Raw genomic sequence first — 25,341 nt, 5'->3', positions numbered from 1 at the left:
TTTTAATTGAATTACTTACATAAATTAAAGTTAGTTCCATAAAGTAAGGATTTGTTAATATCTGAATTATTAAGATTTTCAAATTTGTGTAACTCAAGCTTATATAAAATGAAACTCCACACACATGACCTGCTACAAGATTTTCTTCTTTTAATTTTTGCTTTATAAAGTACTTTTTCCATAAAAAATATAAGTAAGCAAGCAAACTAACAAAATGAAATAAAAAACCTCTATTGTAGTAATAACAGTAGTGAAGAAAATAGGAGCAAGGAAAGAAAAACAGAGCATAACAAACATTGATAGAAGAAGAAAAAGGCATCTTCAGTAACAATATGCAAGAAGAACACTCAATCCACGTGTTTAGAGACCATTTTCATGCCATCAGTTTTAGAACACATGGACTTTACAGATTAAAAATTTTGATATGTTTATAATTGGTACTGTCTAAAATTATACACTGCAGGATTGTAATATGTTTGCCCCTCTTTTATAATCTTTTCCCAATGGACACTGATCCCCTACTGATAGCAAGTTTGTAGTGTTGCTATGGAGGGAACAGGAGGGGCGAGTCGCCATTCTCCAATTGGTCCTAGGATTTATAATCTCCTAGCATATTTCTCTACACTGCAACCTATGCCCTAAATTTTTATGATTTATTAGTTACATCCCATTAATATAGAAGACAGAGAATGTACAGTTACTATATAGGGTGAAAGATCTCCAAGGAATCTCCAACCCATCCATGGTTCCTAAGAAACTGGTGTAGTAAAGACCAGGGAAGTGGAATCGTTTCTTATTCATATTCATGCAGGCATTAGATCACGTAAATAAAAATTAATGTGTTTATGTATCTGTTACAGCTGATTGATAATGCCTCTTAAGAACATGAGGAACATAATGAGATGAGATGTTTCTTAGAAAAGCAAAAGCATTGTACAGTGTTTTAGCAGATTGTGCTTCATGCCTTTAAGACCTGATTAAGTTTCATTTTCTCTGTGGGCTTTCTTCAACTTTTACAGGCAAAATTGGTTATTCCATTCACAGTACTCCCACAAAACTTGTTTATATTTGTTTTATAGCACTTAGCACATTGCATAGCAATTTATCTTTTCATCTATCTGTTTATCTCACTCTTCTCTACTCCCAGAGTGCCTGTTACATACTAGAATTTCTATCCATCTATCAGATGTTTAAAATGTAACATTTTAATTCAAGGTGCTATATTTTAGATGGTTAGAGTTCTGTCACTTAAGGGAAATGTGAATTTCTTATGTTTTATATTGACAAATTATTCTGTCTGCAACCTTTTTGTCCAATAGACACAAGAAGACACATTTGAATTTTATTTCATTATCTAGAATCTGTAATGGGAGTATGAAATGACTCAACATGTGTTGTTTTCAGCAACAAATACCATGCTAGTACCAATGATTCATATCTAGTTTGAATGGAAAAGCCATTTCCAAAACCAATAGTCTGTTAACGATCATGCCTTGAAACAAAACATAAGCTGGCAATGCCAATACTTAGCTATTTTGCTAAGTTTGATTCTTTGAATTATTTTTAAATTTCTGGATGTGTGTGTGGGGGTGTGTGTGTGTGTAATCCTAAGTGCCCGTTCAAAATTAGACTACTCTTTTCTGAAGATATTTTTGTCTCTTTTTGCCACTAATATAAAGAAGACAATAACTGATTAGTAAATTAAAGTGGCAAAACCCAGGATGATTCATTTCCTTGGATTAATTTGGTACATTCCATAGAATGTAAATACTCCCCATGCTTCCTATGCTCAGAAAGTTATTAAACATCCAGAAGATGTACCTGCTGTCATATATATAGTCTAGGATTGGGACTCTAGCTCTTGATTAGCACATGTAAAGTCAAGAATTATCTGGATTGGGAGTGGCATTCGTCAGTCATTCTATCTCCATGAAACCTTAGAAGTTGAGCTGAAATTTCTTATTTTGAAAAGTTATTTAGGAATTATTAAATTGTTAGTATATTACATTTTGTTTCTCTTGATATGTTCAATTTGCAAAAATGTTTCAATCCATAGTAAATCATTGATATCTTAAAAACTCATCTAAAATGCCACATTTTCCAGGAATTGAATATAGCTTGCTTTATAGGATATGAATATAACTATTGAGGACTTAGCAAGATGCATTTTAATGCAGTTTGAGGAGGAAAGCATGAGGCTTCTCCCTGAATTTGAAATCCTGACATTTCATGCATTGGTTAAAGAAAAGTCCACCACTGCAGGCCCAATAGCCTCTCATGCCCTGAAGTCCATTTTCATCAGCCCCCAGAGTGTAGCTACAAGATGAGAATCAGATGATGCTCTGCTGGGGAGCTGGCAGTCAGTCCCAGGGACTTTCCTCATTAGTTTCTGTGGGTTTTTTGAGAGACTTGGGAGGTAATGTTTTATGACTTCTGCAGAACTGGAAAGTCACTAGTCAAAATAACCTTAGGCTACCTATTTATTGGTTAATCAGATCATATTATAAAATTATTCATTATTACCAGCAAGAAGGGAAGAAATGGAGAAATCAGCAGCAACTTGGATTTCAAAGAGCTAAGAATGTCTCATCCTGCCCACTGGCAGTTCAAACTTGATAATGGGAACTAGGGAAATATCAGAGATTCGAGATTATATATGTTACCCAAAGGATAAGAGGTTCTAAGAGACCAAAACATTCCTTTACTTTTTGCTGAGGTTCCTTTACAGTGTTTAAGTGTGAGAAACAAGACTCTCCCTCTGCTCACAAAGGCCTTAACTTAGAGCTTAGGGCAGGATCAACAGATCATGCCAGAAATTCATTACAAAAATGCCAAGCTTAATTATGATTATATTTGTGGAGATGAGCCTTGGAAACAGTTCTTAAGGATTTCTGGACTTGTCAAATACTAAAATAATGTTTATTTTATGTATACAATGAAATGTGAATCAATAATCCTGCTTAAATAACTACATTTGTTTAACGGAGATTTTATTTCTCATAAAGTAACTATATTTTTTAACCATACTTAATTTAGCTAACATACTCCTAACACATTCATTATATTATACACTCCCCTCTGTAAGTGTGCTATTTTATATACTTTAAAAATTTTGTTTCCTGTAATGTTTGGTTCATTTAATTACGTATTAGGGAGCTTTCAATATCATAGAAATCACCCTCATATTTAAGAAACCACGTGTGCCTTATTTGCTTTCTTAACCTTCCATTAAAAAATGTTAGACAGGGCGCCTGGGTGGCTCAGTTGGTTAAGCGACTGCCTTCGGCTCAGGTCATGATCCTGGAGTCCCAGGATCGAGTCCCATATCGGGCTCCCTGCTCAGCAGGGGGTCTGCTTCTCCCTCTGCCCTCTTCCCTCTCGTGCTCTCTGTCTCTCATTCTCTCTCTCTCAAATAAATAAATAAAATCTTTAAAAAAAAAAAATGTTAGACAGTGCTCACAAAAAAGTAATAGAGGAAAATGTACAAAGAAGACATTATCTGTTCCCCTTTCCAACTCCCCTTGTTTCTGTTTCAGTAGGTAACTTTATTAAGTTTACACTTAATCTGAGACTATTTTAGATGAAAAATACTGCATTTTAACCTCCAAATAGGAAACATGTTTTGAACATCTCTGATACCTATGGTTTAAGATTAAATTTAAAATTAAGTATTTAATCAACACATTGCAGAGAGCAAATTCCCAAGGCTATTTTGAAGCTGGAGATTTATATTTATACATACATATCTATTGGGCTAAGTAAAATTAAAAGTTACTCCTACCTTTCCTTTCTTCTTCCCTCACCTTCAGGAAAATTAATAATATTCTCTGCCTTCAAGCCTGTGTCACCCCTGGCTGTCCTTATATCTCTTTACTTGTCTTTACCATTGCTATCATTAAAGACTTTGTCTTACTCCCTTTCTTCCCAGCCTCTTAATTGCCAAAGCAGTGAACTCTTAGTATTCATCTTAATTGAACTCCCTCTGACATTTAACACTGCTGACAATCTCCTTGAATCTATAACCTCCCTACTCCTTCATGAAAGCACCTTCCTTGAATGTCCTTTTGCCTCTGAGGCTCCAGTGGATTCTGGTGTTAGTTTGCTTTTCTTCTCAATTCATTCATGATCCCTGGATGCAGCCTTTTGTCTGTGGCTTACACTAGCAATCCCGTAAATACAAGCATGTCTAGCTGCTTAGCTGACTTTTCCACATGATATCCCACAGGCATAGAAAATTCACCATGTACAAAAATAAGTTCATTAACATACTCAAAGCCACTCTTCCTCCTATCTTCTCTACCTTTCGCTTTCTTTTATTCTCCACTCCCAAATGGGTTCCAAGTTCTAGAACCTTTACTTTCGATTTCTTCCTCCATCACCTTAGTTCAAGCCCTTACCATCTCCTGTTTGACATTCTACAATTACATTCTCTAGGTTTTTCTGCCTCTAGGAACCCAGGGCTGTAATCCATTCCCCATAGAGCTGCCCTAATGGGTTTATCGAATCTGATCATCTTTTTCTTTTCTTAAAACTCTCTGATGCATCTCTAGTGCCTACATGATAAAGTCTGAGGTCTGAGTTTCTTAGAAAAGCACATGAACTACTGGTTGTTCTCCTAAATATACATTCGATTCTCCTAAGTATACATAAGATTATACATTAGTGCTGTGCCTGTTTTCATGTCTGTCTCTCTTCTGACTACGTATCCCATGAGGAGAAGAACCTTATCCCCAAGACCTAATGCAGCATCTCGTATACCCATAGATATTATTGTTAGTGTTATCTTTAATGAGCACATAAACTGAGCACAGTAGACCTTGAATACTGCTTATAGAAGTAAAGGAAGCATGAAAGGACAATGTCAGGTTATAGGAAATCCTCCATACTTTTTGGCAGAAAATTGTATATTTAATAAAAATAAGTTTTGGGGCACCTGGGTGGCTCAGTTGATTAAGCGTCTGCCTTCAGCTCAGGTCATGATCTCAGGGTCCTGAAATAGAGCCCCGTGTGGGGCTCCCTGCTCAGTGGGGAGTCTGCTTCATCTTCTCCCTCTGCTCCACCCCCCACTCATGCATGCACTCTCTCTCTTAAATAAGTAAATAAATAAAATCTTTAAAAAATAAAAATGAAGTTTTGAACTTATGCTCTTTAATTATGACTTTAATTCATAAAATAATAATTCTGCATGGCAATGATGATTGCCAAGATTTTTCATGGTAAAAATGAATATAGACAATGCATTAAAATGAAATTTTAAGAAGAAAAATAACAAATTCTAACTTAATTTCTTCCAGTGGAAATCTGTTTTTAGAAACTCTTGATTTTTAAATAACTTTAACAAGCAGTAGTTTGTACTGTATAATAATAATATATTATTATATAATTATTATATAATAATATAATAATAATAATGTATAAATGCATTATATTTGAAGAGACTGGCAAAAAGAAAAAACGAAATCCAGTAAAGTGTCACTGTTGTCTAAGAACAATGAAGGAAAGGAAACCCAGACTTTATACATGTAATACTAATGGATTCTTATATTTTTAGCAGTAGCATAAGAAGATTAATACACTTCTCTTCCCCCTAATTTCCACCACTTTATGAGAATCTAAGCTTTATTTAAGCACTTATTGGAGAAAAAAAAAAAATTTGACAAAAAAAATTCTATAGAACTCACGTGTTATTGGGCGCCTGGGTGGCTCAGTTGGTTAAGCGACTGCCTTCGGCTCAGGTCATGATCCTGGAGTCCCGGGATCGAGTCCCGCATCGGGCTCCTTGCTCTGCGAGGAGTCTGCTTCTCCCTCTGACCCTCCCCCCCTCATGCTCTCTCTCTCTCTCTCTCAAATAAATAAATAAAATCTTTAAAAAAAAAAAAAAAGAACTCACGTGTTATTTATACTGTCAAGTCATAAAGGCATATTAAGAGAAGTATTCCTGAATGTATTCAATCTTATTAACACATTTCATCACATTTCACAATTTCTTAGATTCACCTTTCAAAAAAATTAACATCTCTGAAATTAGTATGTATGTCACAATCAATGGCTATCATAGATTATTGGCAACGTTTTGTTTTCTTAGAGACACAAAATAATGGTGCCTTTTTAAAATCAATGGTGTCTTAATTTGATGAAATAAAGTAGAAATTAGATTTGGGACATAATGGGCTCAATAACTGATTACAAACTGAAAAAAAAAAAAAAGTAAATTTACATACATGACATAAGTGGTTGATTTGGATTTGACAGTTTGAATGCCACCCCCCCGTACCCTTCTATATGAACACAATCATTACCATTATTTTTCCTCTGTTAATAATTAAGCATATGAACAATAATATTTCTTCTTAATGCAACAACTTATTTGACTTAGCGTACCATGTGTTTAGGTTTGAAATTTTTCAAAGTTTTTTGAATTATCTGAGTGAAATTTATTTTAACTGCTTTCACAAAACAATTTTAAAATAACCCGCGGTGCTATCAAAATAGCCTAAAAGAAGAGATTCAATTGCAAAGCAAATTCTTAAAAATAACTGCAAACTTCACTGATCATAGACATTTGTCAAATTTCCCAGCCAAATTACTAAAAAGCATTTTACCAGTTTATCTGAAAATACGTCGCTGTATGCACACAATAGATGCTACCAGATTTTCTTACCCTAGTAATGGAGATTAATGATGCATGGGCTGGCCTGTTTTTCAGTAAGGAAGAAAAAATTGAAATTCAATGGATATCCCTGCTCTAGTGAATTCCTCACTGTAGCAGTACTCTTATCACCAGATTCCAGTACACATATCTCTTCTACTCCAACCCAAGGAAGGCTACATTTATCAACATATTATTTTCAGCTCAGCAAAGAGTTTCATATGAGTAACTTGCATAGATTTCTTAATCTGTATGTTTAAATAAAAATATTTATATGACTAGGATTTGTTTTTCACAAAATAAAGGTGTCATAACAGATAGTATTTGGGTTGGAGATTGCACAGAAAATATTTATATTTGGTAAGAAGTATTAAAGGCCTACTTTCCAAAAATATTTCCCGAATACGCTGCTAAATTATATAATATTTTTTATATCATGAATTCCTATGATTTAAAGATGACCTCCCAGTTCAAATTAGAGAGAGGAAACATTACCACCTATTAATATTTTGACATTGATTATTTTGCAGGAAAGTCATATTAACAAACTTAGGCTTTAGAAATTAACGACATCAGTTATCAAGAACATAAAATTTATTCTAGACCAAACCATGAAGGAAACAAGGCACTGGGCTTATGTTACAGTAGAAAAAAGTGTGTTTACCATACTTCAAGAAAGCATTGCAACCCTTGAACCATGAAGCAATAGTTTTCTGACCCCAAATCTCAAATATTTTATGAACAAGTCTCATTCAATCTACTCCTCTATTCTTCATCTTCTTCAACTGACTTTCTAAGGCTTAAAAACAAAGCTATTCCCCCATGACAAGAGCAACAAGCAGTTCACATCTAGTGACATCCCCTTTCATACACATCTAAGAAAAACATTTTTTCCCCTATCATAACAGATAAACAACAAAAGAAACTCTAATCCTGAGGGACCTCCCTCCAGCTCAAACTTGCACAAATAAAGCCTCTCCCATACCAGTTCCCAGAACCTGTCACAACCCCTCACCCCCATGATATTTTCAGAAATGTTTCTTCTGTTTGAAATATTCTTTCCGCCAACCTGCTTTCTCTTGTCACCTTTAATTTACTAATTTCAGTCCTTCAGAGAAGTCTTGACTTTATTCAGAACAAGTCAGGGCTCCCCATTATGTGTTTTCACATATTATATACTTATTTGAATTATTATATAGTAAACGTCTGTCTTTTCTGTCATAAAGTGAGTTCGATGAGAGTTTCAACACTGTGCCTCACGCCTGGTAACATACTAAGGATTTAATAAATATCTGTTAATTGAATCAATTTGTGTTTTTTCCAAATCAGAGCATACTATTATCTGCCTCTAGCCACTTTAATATCTTAGTATGCATACTCTATCAAGGTATGCGGTTAAGCAAAAATATTGTTTATTTTAAAATGACCCCATAGCTTTATTTTTATTAAGATCAATGTTTCTCCTATATTGTTACATTGTATGTGCAATTTGTTACAGCATCTGCCTGGAAACCCTGGCATTGCCCTGATGTAGTGAGTCTCAGATTTGTGTTTGTTCAGTGACAGGTACATACTCTCCATAAATGTGACTATGGCTAGGCAATGGTGACAGGTTTTCGACTCACTTGGATTTTTAGGACTTCCTTTACTCAAACTGCTCTTTCCCGTGTAGTTGATGTTTCTTTATATAAACTTAACTTGCCAGAATCAACTAACCATCTTTCTTCTCTCTTAGAACTAGCTGTTCTGCTGCTAGCTTTTTTCCTCAGGTGATTTTAACATATCTGAAGAATGTTCAATCATAGCTTGCCAGTACTTCTATATCTTCTCATTCTTAGTCTGTTTTGTGAAAACTTGCTGTGATATTCATGCCCTCTACAATGAAAATGTAGTTACGGTATTTTTTCTGGACATTCATGAACATTATAGCCATGACTGTTATTTGTGAGAATTATCCCTGATTCTTCAGTGTGACATTATTTCATGTATTTCGTATGCCATCACACCCACGTGATGCTGGGAAGAGCCATAACAGTATAATTCCATAGCAAGTCATTTGCTTCCTTGTTTGGGCCCTGAAATCACATCCCCTGGAACTCGAGGTGGTGCTTACATGTGGAGAAAGCAGCAGCATTAATAAAGGCTGAGTATGACACCAGGGCAAAGGGCCAGTAGTTTAGGAGAGCTGAATTGCAAGGTCCCTGGGAAATAAAGGTGGGCAACAGCTAGAAAGGAAGGCTGGATTCACAGTATACATGGTCTTAACATGACATTCTGTGGACTTAGACGTGATGATGGTGAGTATACTTGAGGCACGTAGTGTAAGATCAGACCTGCATTTGGAAAATATCATCGTGTCAGCTTATTACACAACAGAGCTAGAAACAGGTTCATTGCTGGACATGAGCATATGGTCAAACTGTGCAAAGTTTGTTGTTAATTTCAACATTGGATATCCCTTGATTCCAGTTGGCAAGCAAGAGAGCTGCAGCTGGAGTATAGGAAGAGAGCTTGTACAGGGCAAATGTTCATCTGACATTGGGTACTCGTAAGCTAGCTTGGGGTATATTTGAAATTCAAAGATAAAATCGAAGATGAGATTACATGTAAAAATAATTTTTTTATTAATCACCTAGCTCCTGGAGTTTAGTACTGTGGTGAAATCAGTTCCTCCTTAACTCATTCCTCTTTATTCTTTAGTTTATTAAGACTCTTATTGAAAAAATTGATTTGTTCACTTTCCTGTATATAAAAGTGGAAGATTCTGAACTGATTCTCATTTTTTACATTTCAAGATCTTCCCTTGGAATGACACATCATTCTGAACATTAACAATTATTTCTAATAATTTGTAAGTGGGGTGAATATGTTCCTACCTCCAGGACACACACAAGTCCACATAAAAGAATCCTCTTAGTTTTTAATGGAATAGTGTACGCAACTGTTAAAGAATAAAGAAAAAAGTGACCTTGCATACCAGTTTATCTAGGATAGTCTCAATCTGCACCCATTGTGTGGGATAATTATTAATAATGCCTCCTGTCATACTAAAGAAGTATTTTGATCTGAAAGAGAAATTATATATTTATAATTTTAATCCCATGGGCAATGGCAGATGTAAATCCCAGTATAAATCCCAGCTCTGATACACACTGATTTTAGCAAGAAAGCTCACTCTGGAGTCTTCATCTATAAAATTAGAGAAAGTAAGTGTTACCTTGCAGAGTTGTTGTGAGGAAAAAAATGCAGAATTGGCTTCATGGGTATGGAGGCCATGTAGTCACACAAGGCTCCATGCTCAGATGCACCCCATGCTTGATTTAATGTTTTATTGGTCTCTTGAAACGCTCAGTACATTTTCAACAAGGGGCAGTGTGCTTTCATTTTGCTCTGAGCAAATGCAATGGTCATGATTCAATGCAAAAGTACTAACTTAATCCAAATTTTCTTCCTTAATTTTTCTATTCTGGTTTAAGTCCTGATTTTATTCCACCAACCAGAAAATCACTTATAGCCGTTTAAACCAACTGAAATACTAAAATATAACAGAAGCAGGTTATTTTTCATATAAAAGCCAATCTCCATTAAATTATACAATATAGGCCCAACAATATTTATGGCAGAAGGCACTTACCATCCATTCAAATGTTGAGAACTTAAGAATAAATTACTAGTATATTTTCAAGGGTAATGAAGTAACTTATTGCTTTGTCTTTTGGAGGGGGACAGGTTTTTTTGTTTGTTTGTTTTGTTCAGTTTATACAAGTTGTTAAAATGATTTTAGTATTATAAGTGATTCTCCAAAATTTTGAAGAGTCCTCTGGCTTTTTTACATACGTAAATGTCTTTCTACACCTGGATAGTCACACTGGGGACAATGTAAATATCCTAAAACTCTTTTTCTGTATATGGCACATAATGCTACCATTAGCATTAACACTTAAATATTCATAGTGATAGCTTTAATTTTTGAGCTCTCATTGTATTCCAGGACTGTGCTAAATGCTCTACATATATTTTCTACATATATTATCAACTCATACATACAAACAAAACATCCTTCTGAGGAGGGTATTATTATTTTCATGGAAATGCTGACAATATTGAGGCTTAGAGAGAATAAATAACTTGCCAAATCCATATAGATAGAATATAGAACTTAATTTTGAAAACTAAATCTCTTAATTTTGAAAACTAAATCTCTGCATTTTAAAGCCTGAGCACCTAATCAGTGTATCGGTGTTTTCCAAGCTGACATCCAAGGATGTATTCTCAGAACTCATGATTCTGTAACAGTTAAAACTGTGTGTATTCTCTAATAAATAATCTAACTGATAAAAATACATGTGTATTCTGCATCACCCGGGTGGTCTGATACATTTGTCTTTATTCCCCGGAAGTATACCTAGATTCTAATAAGCTAGTGAGAAGGAAATGAGACAGATTTAAAATATAAATTATTCTTTTGCACTAAGTGAAGGACACGTGGCATCATACTGTACCATGCAGATGAAAGTTTCTCAGCAGTTTAGGGAGGGATAAGATGAGGAAGAATTGAATCATTAAACAGCATAGTGTATTTAAAGGCATAGCAAACTCCAAAAGCCTGTATGCCAGGAGTTGGCTCCTTATCCACATTGCCAAGGGCAATTTGATTTCCCGAGAATGAAATCTTACGCCACATTAGATACATGTTGCTATTTTAAATTTTACTGTTTGTGTAGCTTTATTCCTATATTTTTAAACATGTTTTGGTATTATAATTGTGTACAGCTATAAGCACAAGAACTTATTTTATGTTTGAACATGCTTACATAAAAATGAAAACAACTTAAATCAATATTGGGAGGTTTTTTTTTTTTTTTACTTTTACTTTAAAAGGAACTTGGAGGAGCTCCGTTGTGTGGCAGTTCTTCATGTGACTGGTTGATTGTTAGCAACACATCGTTGGTTTTTATTATTATTTCACTCTATGTTGTTATTATACTGAATGCTTCATTTTGATCATTTTCATTTTCTCATTAGGCTTTCTTCTTTTGCCTTATTTTTGTTAATGTTTAAGCATTAAACATTGTATTTAAAAGTTAAAGCAATTCATTATATTTTACTTTGTTATATATTTCCTATGATTATTCTCGTGAATTATTATTTTAAAAATCTTTTTTCTGGAACATAATGACTTGCTTTATTTTTTTGATAAGTTAAACCTTTGAAAAATATAACTCTCCCTGGCCTATGGCATGGTAAAATGAAGCAAGTTATTAGATCTGATAGAAAACTGAGTTCATTGAATTTCTGAGACAAAAGGATTATGTTTGGGAACTTATAAGGATTTGTTTGATTTTGTAATATTGCTACAAGCTTTTTAAAGTAATAAATTAAAATTAAATTTGAAAAAAATTGAGAAATTCCCAATTTAAGTAGTTAGACATGTCCTCAAATTTTGCAAAGTTAATCCAGGAGAGTTAGCAGTACCATTTACTGATTATAAGAATGCCTTAATTTATTTTATTTTTTTAAATGGGAAAGGTGATCCATTTTCCAAAAGTGCCCAGTTTGTTACAATTATTGGTTAATGGATTTTACCTGTTATATCAGTTTTCAAAGGCAATGTAGTATTTATTTCCCTTTTTGTTCCTGAAGTTTTTGGGTCAGAGGAATGTTGACTCTTGGGAGGAAAAGGAGTCAAATTAAAAAAAAAGGTAAAAATAAAAAGATCAAATAAGAATCATTCTAAAAATTGATCACTCTACCTTTTTTTAATATATTTTAAAAGAAATAAATTATATATTTAAAGGTAATCAATTAACCAGAAATCTACAAACTTAGAATATGTCCTGAAAATCTTTTGCTCTCATCCTTTTCCATGCTATCCTTTTATCCCAGGGACAGGAGGGAAATACTAAAACTATGTATATTTCTACTTATGTACAAATGTCCTGTCCATGGACTGTTGTTCCTTCTTCCCATATATTATTTGAGAGGGAATGAATCATTTACAACACACAGCCATTTTGTACATCATTTTCCTGTTAGGCTCTAATTAAAATAAAATGCATTAACACTTCCATACATTACATTACTTGAAAATGATAATGCTTTCTATTAAACTGTGCTTCAATATTCTGTTTTACCTGCAGCTGAATGTGGTGCATCTGCAACAAATAATGAAGGAATTTTGCTTTCTCCAAATTATCCACTCAACTATGAAAACAACCATGAATGCATTTATAGTATTCAGGTTCAAGCAGGAAAGGGAATCAATATTTCAGCCAGAACATTTCATTTAGCACAAGGAGATGTTCTTAAGGTAGGTGAACTCAAAAATACTTGTATTTTGATCATTTTTAGTCATTAAGTATATATTACTACATATATATGCATATATATATATGTGTATAATCAACCATAAGCTGATTCTGCCATTCATAGATTTCAATTGTACATTATTTCCCATTTTCCTATTATCACTTTCATTGAGATAAATGTTTTGTTGCCAATGTTTATTTATAATACAGATATTTTTATTTTATGATACATAAATTTTAATGTTTTAAAACACCAAAATAAGAATTTTCATGCCAAGTATCTTATATTCAATAAATCATATATATAAAACATAATTAACACAGGAATGGTCATTTCTTTAAGAAATATAGTGACTATTTATTTTAGTTTTGATATCTGTTAAGCAACTTGGTTATCTCTGTTGATACATGGATTTTTTTGGCATTTATGACTACAAAAAATTTATATTTTATACATACATAAAACTAATGACTTCATATCTATAAATTATTTAAGAAAAATATATATTGTTAATAATAAACATTTAGTGGGGTGCCTGGGTGGCATAGTTGGTTAAGCATCCAACTCTTGGTTTCAACTCAGATGGTGATCTCAGGGTCCTGAGATCCAGGCCCACATCTGGCATCACGCTCAGCGTGTGGTCTGCTTGAGATTCTTTTTCCCTCTCCGTCTGCCCCTCCTGCTCATGCTCTCTCTCTCTAAAATAAATAAATAAATAAACAAATAAATAAATAAATCTTTTAAAATATTAATAATTATAAATATTTAGTGTAAAATTTATCAATTTATTCTAAAAAGTTGAAATAAGCAAAGGTCCTACTTTTTTAAAAGATACAATTTTAGGCGAATAAATATTTCCATACTTGCTGATTCATATTTTGCAAAGTAAGTGTTTTAGTAAATATAATTTATATGAAAAGTAGAATAAAAATAAACACTTCTGTAATAATCACATTTAAATATTTTTAAAATAATTGCATAAATTTTCCTAATTGTCAAGATTTCCTTACCTGGTAAGAAGTTCAACATAATTCTGTTTTCAGAAATCTTAAAAAAAAAAACAACTGTGACATCTCAGGTTGGCAGGGGTAGGGGAACCTTGTTTAGCAGTGATGTTAAGAGTGTTGGTTATTTTCTTCTCTTAAAATTATATAATTTTGATGATAATTGATGATTCTCTAACACAGACAGTGCTGTAGGCTTGTAAGATTTGTATAGATATGGGAAATTTCCCTAGATGTATACAATTTTAGTATTAATTTAGGGCCATTCCTGTTTTTTGCACTTTTCCTCAATAGGCAACAGAAATTCACTTTATAATCTCTTCAACCTCCAGTTCATTGTTTAGATTTTCTTGTTAACTTAAGTTTTATTTGCTGAATTAGAGTCAGCATTGAGATTAATGGGATGCCTAAACCTAGAAATGAGGCAGTGCTTATTTTTAACTCAGACTAAGTATGGGGAAAAATAAATCAAGACATAAATCAGAAGTATAAGCCTAGCCACTAACCTGTATCGCACAAGCTACAATAATAAGCGTATGATTATAAGTTAACAGTTAAGAAGTGCTTCCCCAGGCCTACCACTATTCTTCCTAAAATATTTCTTTACTCTCTGTGATGCTTGAAAAGAATCCATTACTTTTCCAAACTGAATGATGTCTATTAATTGGAAAATTCATTTGGGATAACAGGTGATGCCTTTATAAAGAATAGCCCTAATGTGTTCCTCAGAGTGATTTCTGTCTAATCTGCTGCCTCCTTGGGGTAAGGTAATGTGCACTTGTTACCTGTGTTACCCGAGAATGGTTGAAACCTCAGCAAAAAGTGACATTGTGAGTGCATGTCACATTCAAGGTTCTTTAAATAATGATTTTTAAATAAATAAGGATTTTTATTTCATGAAAATGTGTATCCCCAGCAAAGATTTTTGTAACTTTCCTAGAATAAAGATATGTTTCCCCAAGTTGAAAAGATTGTCTACTAAATATTACAATAGAAACACCCCTTACTGATAATCTTGCTTTGGGTTTATTCTGAATTATTTCAAAATAGCTTCAGCAAGCCACTGTAGAGAGACAGTTGGGCATGGGCTTTAACCTCCAACTCTGTCGTCTACATGGTCTGTCCACCAGTTTAAGATGTAAATGCTTATATGTTGTCTTATTCCTCCCATTAATCCCATGGATGACTAGTTCAAAAATACCTACTGACACAGACACAGTTAGGCACAAAGCAGACGGATGTGCCCTCCAAAGGACGGATGATTAATTTTCAAAGACTAAGGAGCCCAGAGTCCTCTCATGATGCAGGGTGATTTCCCTCACTGCAAACCAGTCCATGAGAGCCCATCCCCATCCCAGCATTTTCCAACATTACACCTAGTGCAGTCAGCTCTTTCTCCATTCAGACTAGGAAATCAGAAGAAATTAGTAAAACTGGGGCATCTGGGTGGCTCAGTCAGTTAAGTGGCTGCCTTCCGCTCTGGTCATGATCCCAGGACCCTGGAATCAAGCTGCACAGGGCTCCCCGCTCTGCTTCTCTCTCTCCCTCTGCTACTCCTTCTGCTTCTACTCTCTTGCTCATGCTCACTCTCTCAAATAAATAAATAAAATCTCTAAAAAAAAAAAAAAAAGAAATTAGTAAAACAAATAGCCCATTATAGAACCCTCTGCCCCTTGACTGAGAGAAAAACATTGCTTTTCTTTATATGGTAGGATTGGCTATGTTCTTGGGAATAACATTCTCTTGTAATCTCTATATGAGTGTAAGGTTTAGACAAGGCTTTTTTTTTCTGGCTGCATTTACTCTATAATATCACTGTATTGGATTCTGACTAAAACAACAACAATAAAAGCATGTGTGTGTATCAACTTTATCTATAGGTAGAAATGGCGTGCACACACACACACATACACTTTCCTCTCTAAGAGCGCGCCATCCAGACTGATGTCATCCACTTAGTCATCCATCCACTCTTTTCCTTCCCTCCACTTTCCATAAATTACTTTACTTATATACAACCATACTAATAAAGTTTCTATCAAATGTAGCTGATCATATGACTCCTCTAGGTAGTTTATTCCTGGCACCACTACCAGATTTTTCTGATTCAGTAGATCTGAGGAAAACTGTTTGAGTTGGTCTGTGCCTGGAATTTTGGATTTTTATAAAGCTCTCTGGATTATCTGAAAAACACCAGGTTTGGGAATTATGAATATATTCTTCCTTGGTTCTGTTCCTTTCAATGGGCAAGAATATTGAATTTCTCAAACCCTCAATCAAAATATATAATTTAATTAATTATTTCAATTAAATAATTATTTCAATTAATATTTATAAGAGGTGTTTATTATATGTATACTTAAACAATCACCCGTGAGTAATTGCCATTTTCAGCCTGATAAGACAAAAGCTGAATAGCAATCAGAAATACTATCTCTGTTTTGTTGTTGTAATGTCTGGTTTTATTTTCAGAAAAAGACTGAGCACTACGTTTAGATAAGGGACTGTAGCAGGGACAAAATTCAAGGCAATCTTTTTACCACACTCAGTATTGTGTAGTTTAAAGACTTATGTCTAATGCAAAATGTAGACAGAATGGGTGATTATGGAGAAGAGTCAGTAAAATAACTTAATATTGGTTTTGAGAGTCTGAAAGAAGGGGTTAAGAGAATTGTCATATTTATGGGAAACTAGGTAGTTGAAGGACTTGATTAATAACTCTAATAACATTCTTTTGGCAGCATGAAAAGAAAGTTATTAAAATGTTGTTGTTTTTCAAGATGTATTATTTTCAAGCTTATTTCCTAACCCATGTGCTAGTCTTTGGGAATACTACTTGTGAGAACGTTTTGCTAAATTTTCAGTAACTTTGTGAACTAGTTGTTAAACATAGCCATTATTAAAAATTAAATTAAATTAGATTACAATTATATTACAATTAAGTTATATTAAAAACAAAGGTAACAAATACAACTTTTCATTTCCTAATTATTTTACTACTTTTATTATTATGTGTGTTTTTTAGGTGAGCTGTGTATATTATATCTCTATGGTAGAAATACTATGCAGGTTGTCCATCCTTTCCCAACTCTGCATACAGAGATATCACATTGATAGCTTGATATTGGCAACACTAGGAGTAGTTACACTGCAGAAAATGACAAACACTACAGATCTTGACTTGATCTATTGCTTTGCTCATCATCTATACTTAAGTTTAAGAATGGGTTTTGTCTGTAGCCATTCTGTTGTGAATAACACCAAAATATTAAGAATACATATTTTCTGGAATTAAAAACTATTATTCAATTTAGCTAAGAAGTTTCTCCTGTCATTTGTAAATATGATTTTCTGATACAACATTGTTTTTACATTGCTTTACTTTATCTTGTTAACATAAAAAAATCAAGCAATATTCAGTTAGGAACCATTTTTGTTTGTCAGTTGCAATTATAAGTTGCAGATACAAAAATTTGGCAAAAAAAAAAACACTGAAAGTATTCTGTAAAAATCTATGGAATTTGCAGCAATTAATATATATTTTTTTTTTTTTAATTTTTTTGCTGTTTGTAACTTGCATGCTACACATCCCTTCAATCAGGGATTCCCAAACAGTCTATGGGCCAGATTGGTCTTGACACCCATCTCTATAAATAAAATTTTACTGGGAGAAAACCATGTTCATTCATTTACATATTATCTGTCCCTGTTTTTGTGCTACAATGGAAGTATTGAGTAGTTATGACAGAGATATGATCCCCCAAAGAGTCTAAAATATCTTCTAATTCTTTTTTAGAAAAAGTTTGTCTACCTCTCTTTATATTAATAAAAGTTATTTTTTTTTTAAAGTATGTATGGGTATATATATTCACCAATTCTATTTGTCTGAGAGCTGGTTGTTAAACATTTTCTAGCACACCAGAGATCTCATATGTCCACCATACATATCTACCAACTTTGCTTGTTCACTGGTAATCCTTTGCTATCTCTTCCTCCAAAAGCACTCTCTAAATATTTATTTGTCAAGAGTGCTATATTAGACCTCATAAAACCCTTCATTCTTTCCCATACTGAGTATAACAGAAGTGAAATGATTTGTGACAGGCCAGACAGCTTTAAAGGTAGAATTGGGACTTCAACTCTGTTATATAATCACAAAGCTAAGCCTCCTGAAAAGCTCGCTCTTCATTGTGTCCCAAACTCCTTTACTAAAATATATTAGCTCTTGTAATTGAATGCACATTATATGGCTATTTTAAAGACATAAATATTTTATTTTGAACAAAAGTTCTCTGCTCTGTTTCATTTTATTTTGGAGAGAGCATAAGGTTTAGAACATTGTGCTTTTTCATCAACCATTGTAAAAATTATTCTTTTTTATTTTTTATTCAAACTTTGACATCTCACTCACCTTATTAGAAAAACTTTATTGGGGCGCCTGGGTGGCTCAGCCATTGAGCATCTGCCTTCGGCTCAGGTCATGATCCCAGGGTCCTGGGATCGAGCCCCACATCGGGCTCCCTGCTTGGTGGGAAGCCTGCTTCTCCCTCTCCCACTCCCACTGCTTGTGTTCCCTCTCTCGCTGTGTCTCTCTGTCAAATAAATAAAATCTTTAAAAAAAAAAAAAACTTTATTTAAATTTCCAAATCAACCTATAAAACAAGCAGCCAAAATGAAAATTCTAATATTCATGAGTGGGAATAATTTGCAGGTTTGTGTGATTATACATATGTACATGTGTGATTTCTCTTTTTTGATTTTACTTTCTATGTACTTTCTGCTCTTGGGTTCAGATAACATCTGACTTGCTAATTCATTAGAGGAGTGACTGAGATTATGCCTTCTAATCATGCATTTATTATAAACAAAAAACACAATTTTGAGTGTTAATAAGCAGTTCATTATGATAGGGTTTGACCTTCCAAATCTAGGAGGGTCTGTACACCAAAACTAATTTCAGGCCCTGATCCATTATAAAAGGTTTGATAACTGAAACATGGCAACTCTAGTCTGTTCTATCATGAGACTACCAGGTTAATGGCAACCATTTGACAACTTAGAGCCTCATCAAGGAGCTTAATTAACGTTACAAAAGCCCTCAATGCCTTTCATGATATTAATTCTTAAATCAACTTGAAATTCTAAAATTTGACATTAAAGAGAGTCTTCATTATCTGAATTAGATGCTAAGTAACTGAAAATATTTCAATGGGAAACACCAGAATCCTCTCCCTTCCAACACAAAATATATATTATACAGTTATCTTATTCTTTTTTAGATTTATAAATTTTTGAAAAACAAATAGGTGTTAAGACATATGCTGAAAATAATAATAATGAACTAAAAAAAAGGAAGAAGGAAAAAGAAAATAGGCCCAAATAAATAAAAGCATACTTAATAATCCTGACTTTAATCAGAACAGAAATATGAAAAGTAATGATCTCAAATAAAAGTTTTATGGGTAAGACCCAATATAATCACTCTGTACTGTAAATTTACTTTTTTTAAAAAGATTTTATTCATCTATTTGAGAGAGAGAGATAGTATGAGGAGAGGGGTGGAGGGAGAAGGAGAGCGGGGAGCCTGATGCTGGGCTTGATCCCAGGACCCCAAGTCATGACCTGAGCCAAAGGGAGACTGAGGCACCCAGATATCCCTGAAAATTTACTTTTAAATGAAATGTACACTTTGTTCGTTTTATTTTTTTTATTTATATACGTGCATCCATGTCCACTTCCAAAGTAATTTGCCTTTGGCTACACTGCTTTGTCATTTCTTATTACCTTTATGCTTCCATACGTGTTTGAATACATTTGAAGGATTTTATTTACAAGTTAAATAGCATTGGCTTGATCATTACTATAAAACTCTTCTCTCTTTGAAGCCTTGCTAATTAACACTTGCTTTTCATCTTGATTTAATAACTCTATACATGCTTCCAAAATTTCATAGTTGAATTATCACACTTCATTTTACTTTTATGATTATAGTGGTGTTTCTGTGTTATTTGTTTTCTACCTCTTGACTTTACATTGTTAAATAAACTGTAGTTAATGAATTTTGGTGCTGAATTAGATCCTTCCTGCTGGGTTTAAGATGTATATATATTTTTTACTATTAGCCCTTTTCATTCTTTTTCTTTCAATCATTATTTTTAAAATGATGTATTAAAGACAGTTTCTTTTGGAAAAGAAAAAAGTATGCTTCTCACTTAAAAAGTAGAAAGACACAATGTAAATGTCTTTCTGGGGACAGACGATATTTTTTAAATTCCCTTCATTTTAAGAATGATGTCTTGATTTTTTTAAATTTTATTCCCAGCACCTAATACTGTGCATAGAACTAAATACGAGTTGAATTATTTTGTTACTTTTTTAACATTGTTACATAAAAAATGATTTTCATGTGTAAAGTGAAGGTTTCTCCCATGATTCAACTTTTTTTTGTTTTATTACCACTGAAAATTTAAGAAAAACATTAGGAGAGACTTTTAAAAAAATTGAAAACAGAATTCAAGAACCAATTTCTGTTTACTCATTGACATCAATTAGTTGTTTAATTTATATCGCCCCTTTATTTGGCTATTTCTAAGAAATGAAGTTCCTACAGTGTATCCATGCATAAAAGCAGAACTAGTTGAACCCAAGAAACAATTATTTATATTTAACATAAGAATGAAGTTACACGCTGGTGAAAAGAAGGGAAATAAAAGGAAAATATTCTTTGGGGTTACCTAGACAATATTAACCACAAATAAGATCCACTGGATTTGCTGGTTAAATGGTTTGTTTGTGAATTTATAGCTCTAAACTTAGAACTTATGAACTATATTATATAGATAGTCATAAAATAAATGTATTCAAAAGCAGTTTCTGAGAATATTGAACATTTGAAACTCACAGACACAAAAGGGTTTTCCAGCAAGCGTGTTGCCTTGTCTCTGAATTATCACTGGTGACTACTGTTCTTAAGAAATCAAAAGTTTACTCTTATGTAATAAAAAAACAAAATTCCTGAGCTAACAAACCTCAACATTTGGTTAAGCTTTGTTGAAGATAAATAACTTCTTGCTGATAACTAAAACAGAAACTTACTTGTCCGGTAAGTTCCACCAGGGTGTTCAAGGTACTCCTGTATAATTTTAGGAAATTTGTCCATGCAGCTCTCTAACTAGTGCTTTAAACAGTCAACCCACTTTTTTTTATTGTTGTTTTTTTGTTTATAATTGACAGAAAAACCTTTCAAAAGAAGGGAGAGAACAGTAAAATGTTTTATTTTAGGAATTCCATGACCATGTTGGCTTGAGTTCAGCTCTCAACCTTCTCCCTCTATTTCTACCTTCCTCTCTAATTTATTGCTAATACAATAAATAAGCTGGTGGAGCCTGGAGGTGCCTATGAAGCTGCAGATTCCCTCAATGACATAGGGAAAGAGCAGAAGGTCCTGGTGATAGAGACTTCAAAATTCCTGTGCAGAAAAGGCATAGGGTAATGTGGTTTGAAGAGGACCCCAGGGGCCCTGAACACAAGCTACATTTTTATAGAATGTTAAACAAAATTTTATCTCTAGTCTTTATAACACTTAAATCCTATATCAATAATAAGGAAATAAAATCCTATAAATAGCAAAAGATACATAAATACATACTTAAGGGGAATTCAGTAATGGAGGGAAGAAAGACCAAATTAAATGCATGGAGCAGGTGGTATATATTGAATTCAAACTGTGGGAACATTAAGAGAAATTTGAAAATAAATTTAAAATTTTTGAAAAAATCTTAAGTGCTGAGAGAGAAGAGAGACTTTCTAAAGCTTGACCAATGATTTTAAAATTTAAGATTTTAAATAAATTTTTTTATAGCTTTTATTTATTTAATTGCCAGAGAAAGATAGAGCTCAAGCAGGGGGGAGTGGCAGGCAGAGGGAGAAGCAGGCTTTCCACCCAGCAAGGAGCCCAACGCAGGACTTGATGCCAGGACCCTGGGATCATGACCTGAGCCGAAGGCAGGCGCCCAATGGACTGAGCCACCCAGGCATCCCTAAAATTTAAGATTTTAATAGAAGCCCTAAAAAGAGATTAGTCACTGCTGAAAATCTAATTGTTCATGTGGAAGATCCAGTGGAAGATTGTTTACAATACAGAGGGAAAGATAGATGCGAAGAGAAAAGATAGGAGAATTACAATACAGTTTTGGAGACTTAACATACAAGTAATAGGCATTCTAGGTGGAAAATAAAAGGATCATATAAATAAGGAGTAATTAAATAAACAAAAACTCAAAGATAGTTTCTTGAGTTGAAAAAATCTTAAGCCTGTAAATAAAAAAGTCTCGTTATTTTATTTGAATAATCCAGATATTAGAAATACAGTGAAAATTTCCCAATCTATTTTATTAAGTTAACATAAATTGAATACTAAAACCTGATAAAGAAGGGCACCTGGGTGGCTCAGTCGTTAAGTGTCTGCCTTCCGCTCAGGTCATGGTCCCAGGGTCCTGGGATCGAGCCCCACATCGAGCCCCACATCGGGCTCCCTGCTCCGCGGGAAGCCTGCTTCTCCCCCTCCCACTCCCCCTGCTTGTGTTCCCTCTCTCGCTGTGTCTCTGTCAAATAAATAAATAAAAATCTTAAAAAAAAAAAAAACCTGATAAAGATTTGAAAAAAAGAAAAAATATAAAAACTACACAAGAATTTTCATTTATAAATTATAGAAAACATTCTACATAGATTATAAAATTAAACCCTAAAATTTAGCCCAAGAAAATTCTATCACACAGATTAGCATAATAATAATGAAAATTTCCATTGCGTACATCTAACTGCTTTCTTTTTTTTTTAAGATTTTATTTTTACTTATTTGTCAGAGAGAGAGACAGAACACAAGCAGGGGGAGAGGCAGGCAGAGGGAGAAGCAGGCTCCCCGCCAGCAAGGAGCCCGATGTGGGACTCGATCCCAGGACCCTGGGATCATGACCTGAGCCAAAGGCAGCGGCTTAACCGACTGAGCCACCCAGGCGTCCCCTAACTGCTTTTTTTTACATGACATGAACATGAACATGATGAATACCACTTTGGGGGAACACTGGTATTACGGCAAGGTCACTGGTTTAGGAGTTCAGCAACATAATTTTTACACTAATACCAGGTTAGAAGTAAAGCAGTTTCAGGAAGGAGATAAGTAACTTTGAGCAGCATTTCTCAACTTTTTCTATTCATTATCATTCATCTAATGAGCCCCCAACCCCATGAAACTAAATATTATAGAATAAAATTGGTCAGATAGAGTGATCTTTGTAGCACTACTAATCATTGTAAGACATAAGACTTCATCACAAGCAAGAACCAATTTTCACTGCCTTGGGGGAGTGGGGCATAAGTGCTCCATTGAAAATTCATGCCTAAAGGCAAAAGAATGGTAACATGCAATGTTGGTAAACCTTCCACTTAATTTCTGTATACTTTTTTGGAAATAATATGGCTATATCTGAACATTTTAGCTCAAAAATCCCATATATTGGAAACTTTCTTATGAAAATACAAGTACCAAAAAAATGCGAGGTTTATGTAAAAGGTGTTTATTTCAGTATTGCTCTTAGTAACAAAAAACTTGAATTTATTAATATGGGAATGATAGTTGTGGTAGCGTCACTGTGTGAAATATTGCACAGCTCTCAAAAGGCAGAGTCTGTATCTACTGACCTGGAGAGATGTCTGTCATGAATGGATAAAAGAAAAGCAAATTAGGATATAATGAGAAGTTACAACTTCAGAAGAATGAGATTTACGTGGGGATGTTTGAGACTCATCAGTTTTGTTTTGTATGTTTTTGTCTTGTTAAATTAGTTTCTAGGGCGCCTGGGTGGCTCAGTTGTTAAGCATCTGCCTTCGGCTCAGGCTCAGGTCATGATCCCAGGGTCCCGGGATGGAGTCCCACATCCGGCTCCCTGCTCCGCGGGAAGCCTGCTTCTCCCTCTCCCACTCCCCCTGCTTGTGTTCCCTCTTTCGCTGACTCTCTCTCTGTCAAATGAATAAATAAAAATCTTTAAAAAAAAAAAAATTAGTTTCTAAAAACATTTGGTACTCAATATTTTTTACATGTCAAAAATGGATTAAGTTAAAGGAAATCGGTAAATTATAGAAATTGCAAAAGAAGCAAGTATATTTTATATTAATTATGTTATTAGAAAAACAGGTACTTGACCCTCTTGAGCAAGTTGCAGAAAAACAACCAATCAACCTTGGAAACCAGTCTTTCTGTAGATATCCTCAATTTGAAATGCCATAAAAAAAAAAAGCATTATTTTTATAATAAGACCAAAAGTTATATAATATGAGTACTTAAGGCATACTGAGCTTGGAATTTTAAAATTATCCATGTGGATTCTAACTTTCTTAGCTTGATATATGTAGGAATTAATATATGTAATTGTCCTTGGGGAACATGAGTGATCTGATTTAGGAAGAATATGATAATTTCCTCTTCTTCATAAATATAAACACATGATTGGAATTGGTTTTTATTGGCACATTTACATTTTTAATTATAAATGTTTTGCAGATTTATGATGGAAAAGATAAAACGACTCATCTACTAGGTGCATTTACTGGCGCATCTATGAGAGGATTGACACTTAGCAGTACTTCAAATCAGCTCTGGCTAGAATTTAATTCTGATTCTGAAGGGACAGATGAAGGTTTTCAACTTGTCTATACCAGTAAGTATTTTGGAAGAAAAAAAATGGCCAAACACTGAGGCTGAGTATTTATTAAATAATTGCAATTTACCAGATGAAATAATACCCAACATTTGATCGTGAATTTGAAGTGTAAAACTACCTTCTATATATATAATTTTATTTGACCTTAACAACAATTCCATAAATTACAGGTATTCTAACTGTTGCAATTTCACATTGAAACAGCTAAGGTTCAGAATGGTTAAGTAATTTGCGGCTTATTTATTTACGTATTTTTAAAATAGCAGTATTCTCCCCATCCAATATTTTAAAAACATAATTTATTTTTTTAATAGATGAAAATTCAATGTTTGCAATGTGTGTAGTTATATGTTGGACAGTCATTAATGATAACTGGATGGTTTCAGATGAGTGTACATTAGAGTTAAGTTTTTATTTTGTTTTGCTTTTTGTTGAATTGATTTATTAAAAATAAATTCATACAGAACTATTGCATTATACTTCAGTTGGCTATTCTGACAATTAAACAAGTAGGAGTTCAAAGACTGAGAACCATGGGTTGATGGGTTATATCAATTGTTAAATGAATTAACTGAATTTATTTTACCAGTGTCATAATATAGGAAACAGACTTATTATATCTATCAACAATAAATTATATTCAAGTAATATATCTATTGAG

The 25,341-nt window shown here is 33.6% G+C and overlaps 1 protein-coding gene across 7 annotated transcripts in view; it reads left to right on the top strand.

Annotated features, from left to right (window-relative positions):
* The window catches only part of CSMD3 (CUB and Sushi multiple domains 3), a 1,192,082-nt gene that overhangs the window by 843,311 nt on the left and 323,430 nt on the right, over positions 1 to 25,341 (top strand). For all 7 annotated transcript variants that reach the window (XM_032415697.1, XM_032415696.1, XM_032415695.1 and 4 more), the window contains 2 exons: positions 12,790 to 12,959; positions 24,521 to 24,677. In XM_032415697.1, coding sequence (XP_032271588.1) covers positions 12,790 to 12,959; positions 24,521 to 24,677 — 327 coding nt within the window. The remainder of the gene's footprint in view (positions 1 to 12,789; positions 12,960 to 24,520; positions 24,678 to 25,341) is intronic.

Source organism: Phoca vitulina, unplaced genomic scaffold, assembly GCF_004348235.1.
Source record: "Phoca vitulina isolate PV1807 unplaced genomic scaffold, GSC_HSeal_1.0 scaffold18, whole genome shotgun sequence".
NCBI lineage: Eukaryota > Metazoa > Chordata > Mammalia > Carnivora > Phocidae > Phoca > Phoca vitulina.
Note: the sequence above shows the minus strand (reverse complement) of the source record. Positions and strands in the feature narration are given on the sequence as shown.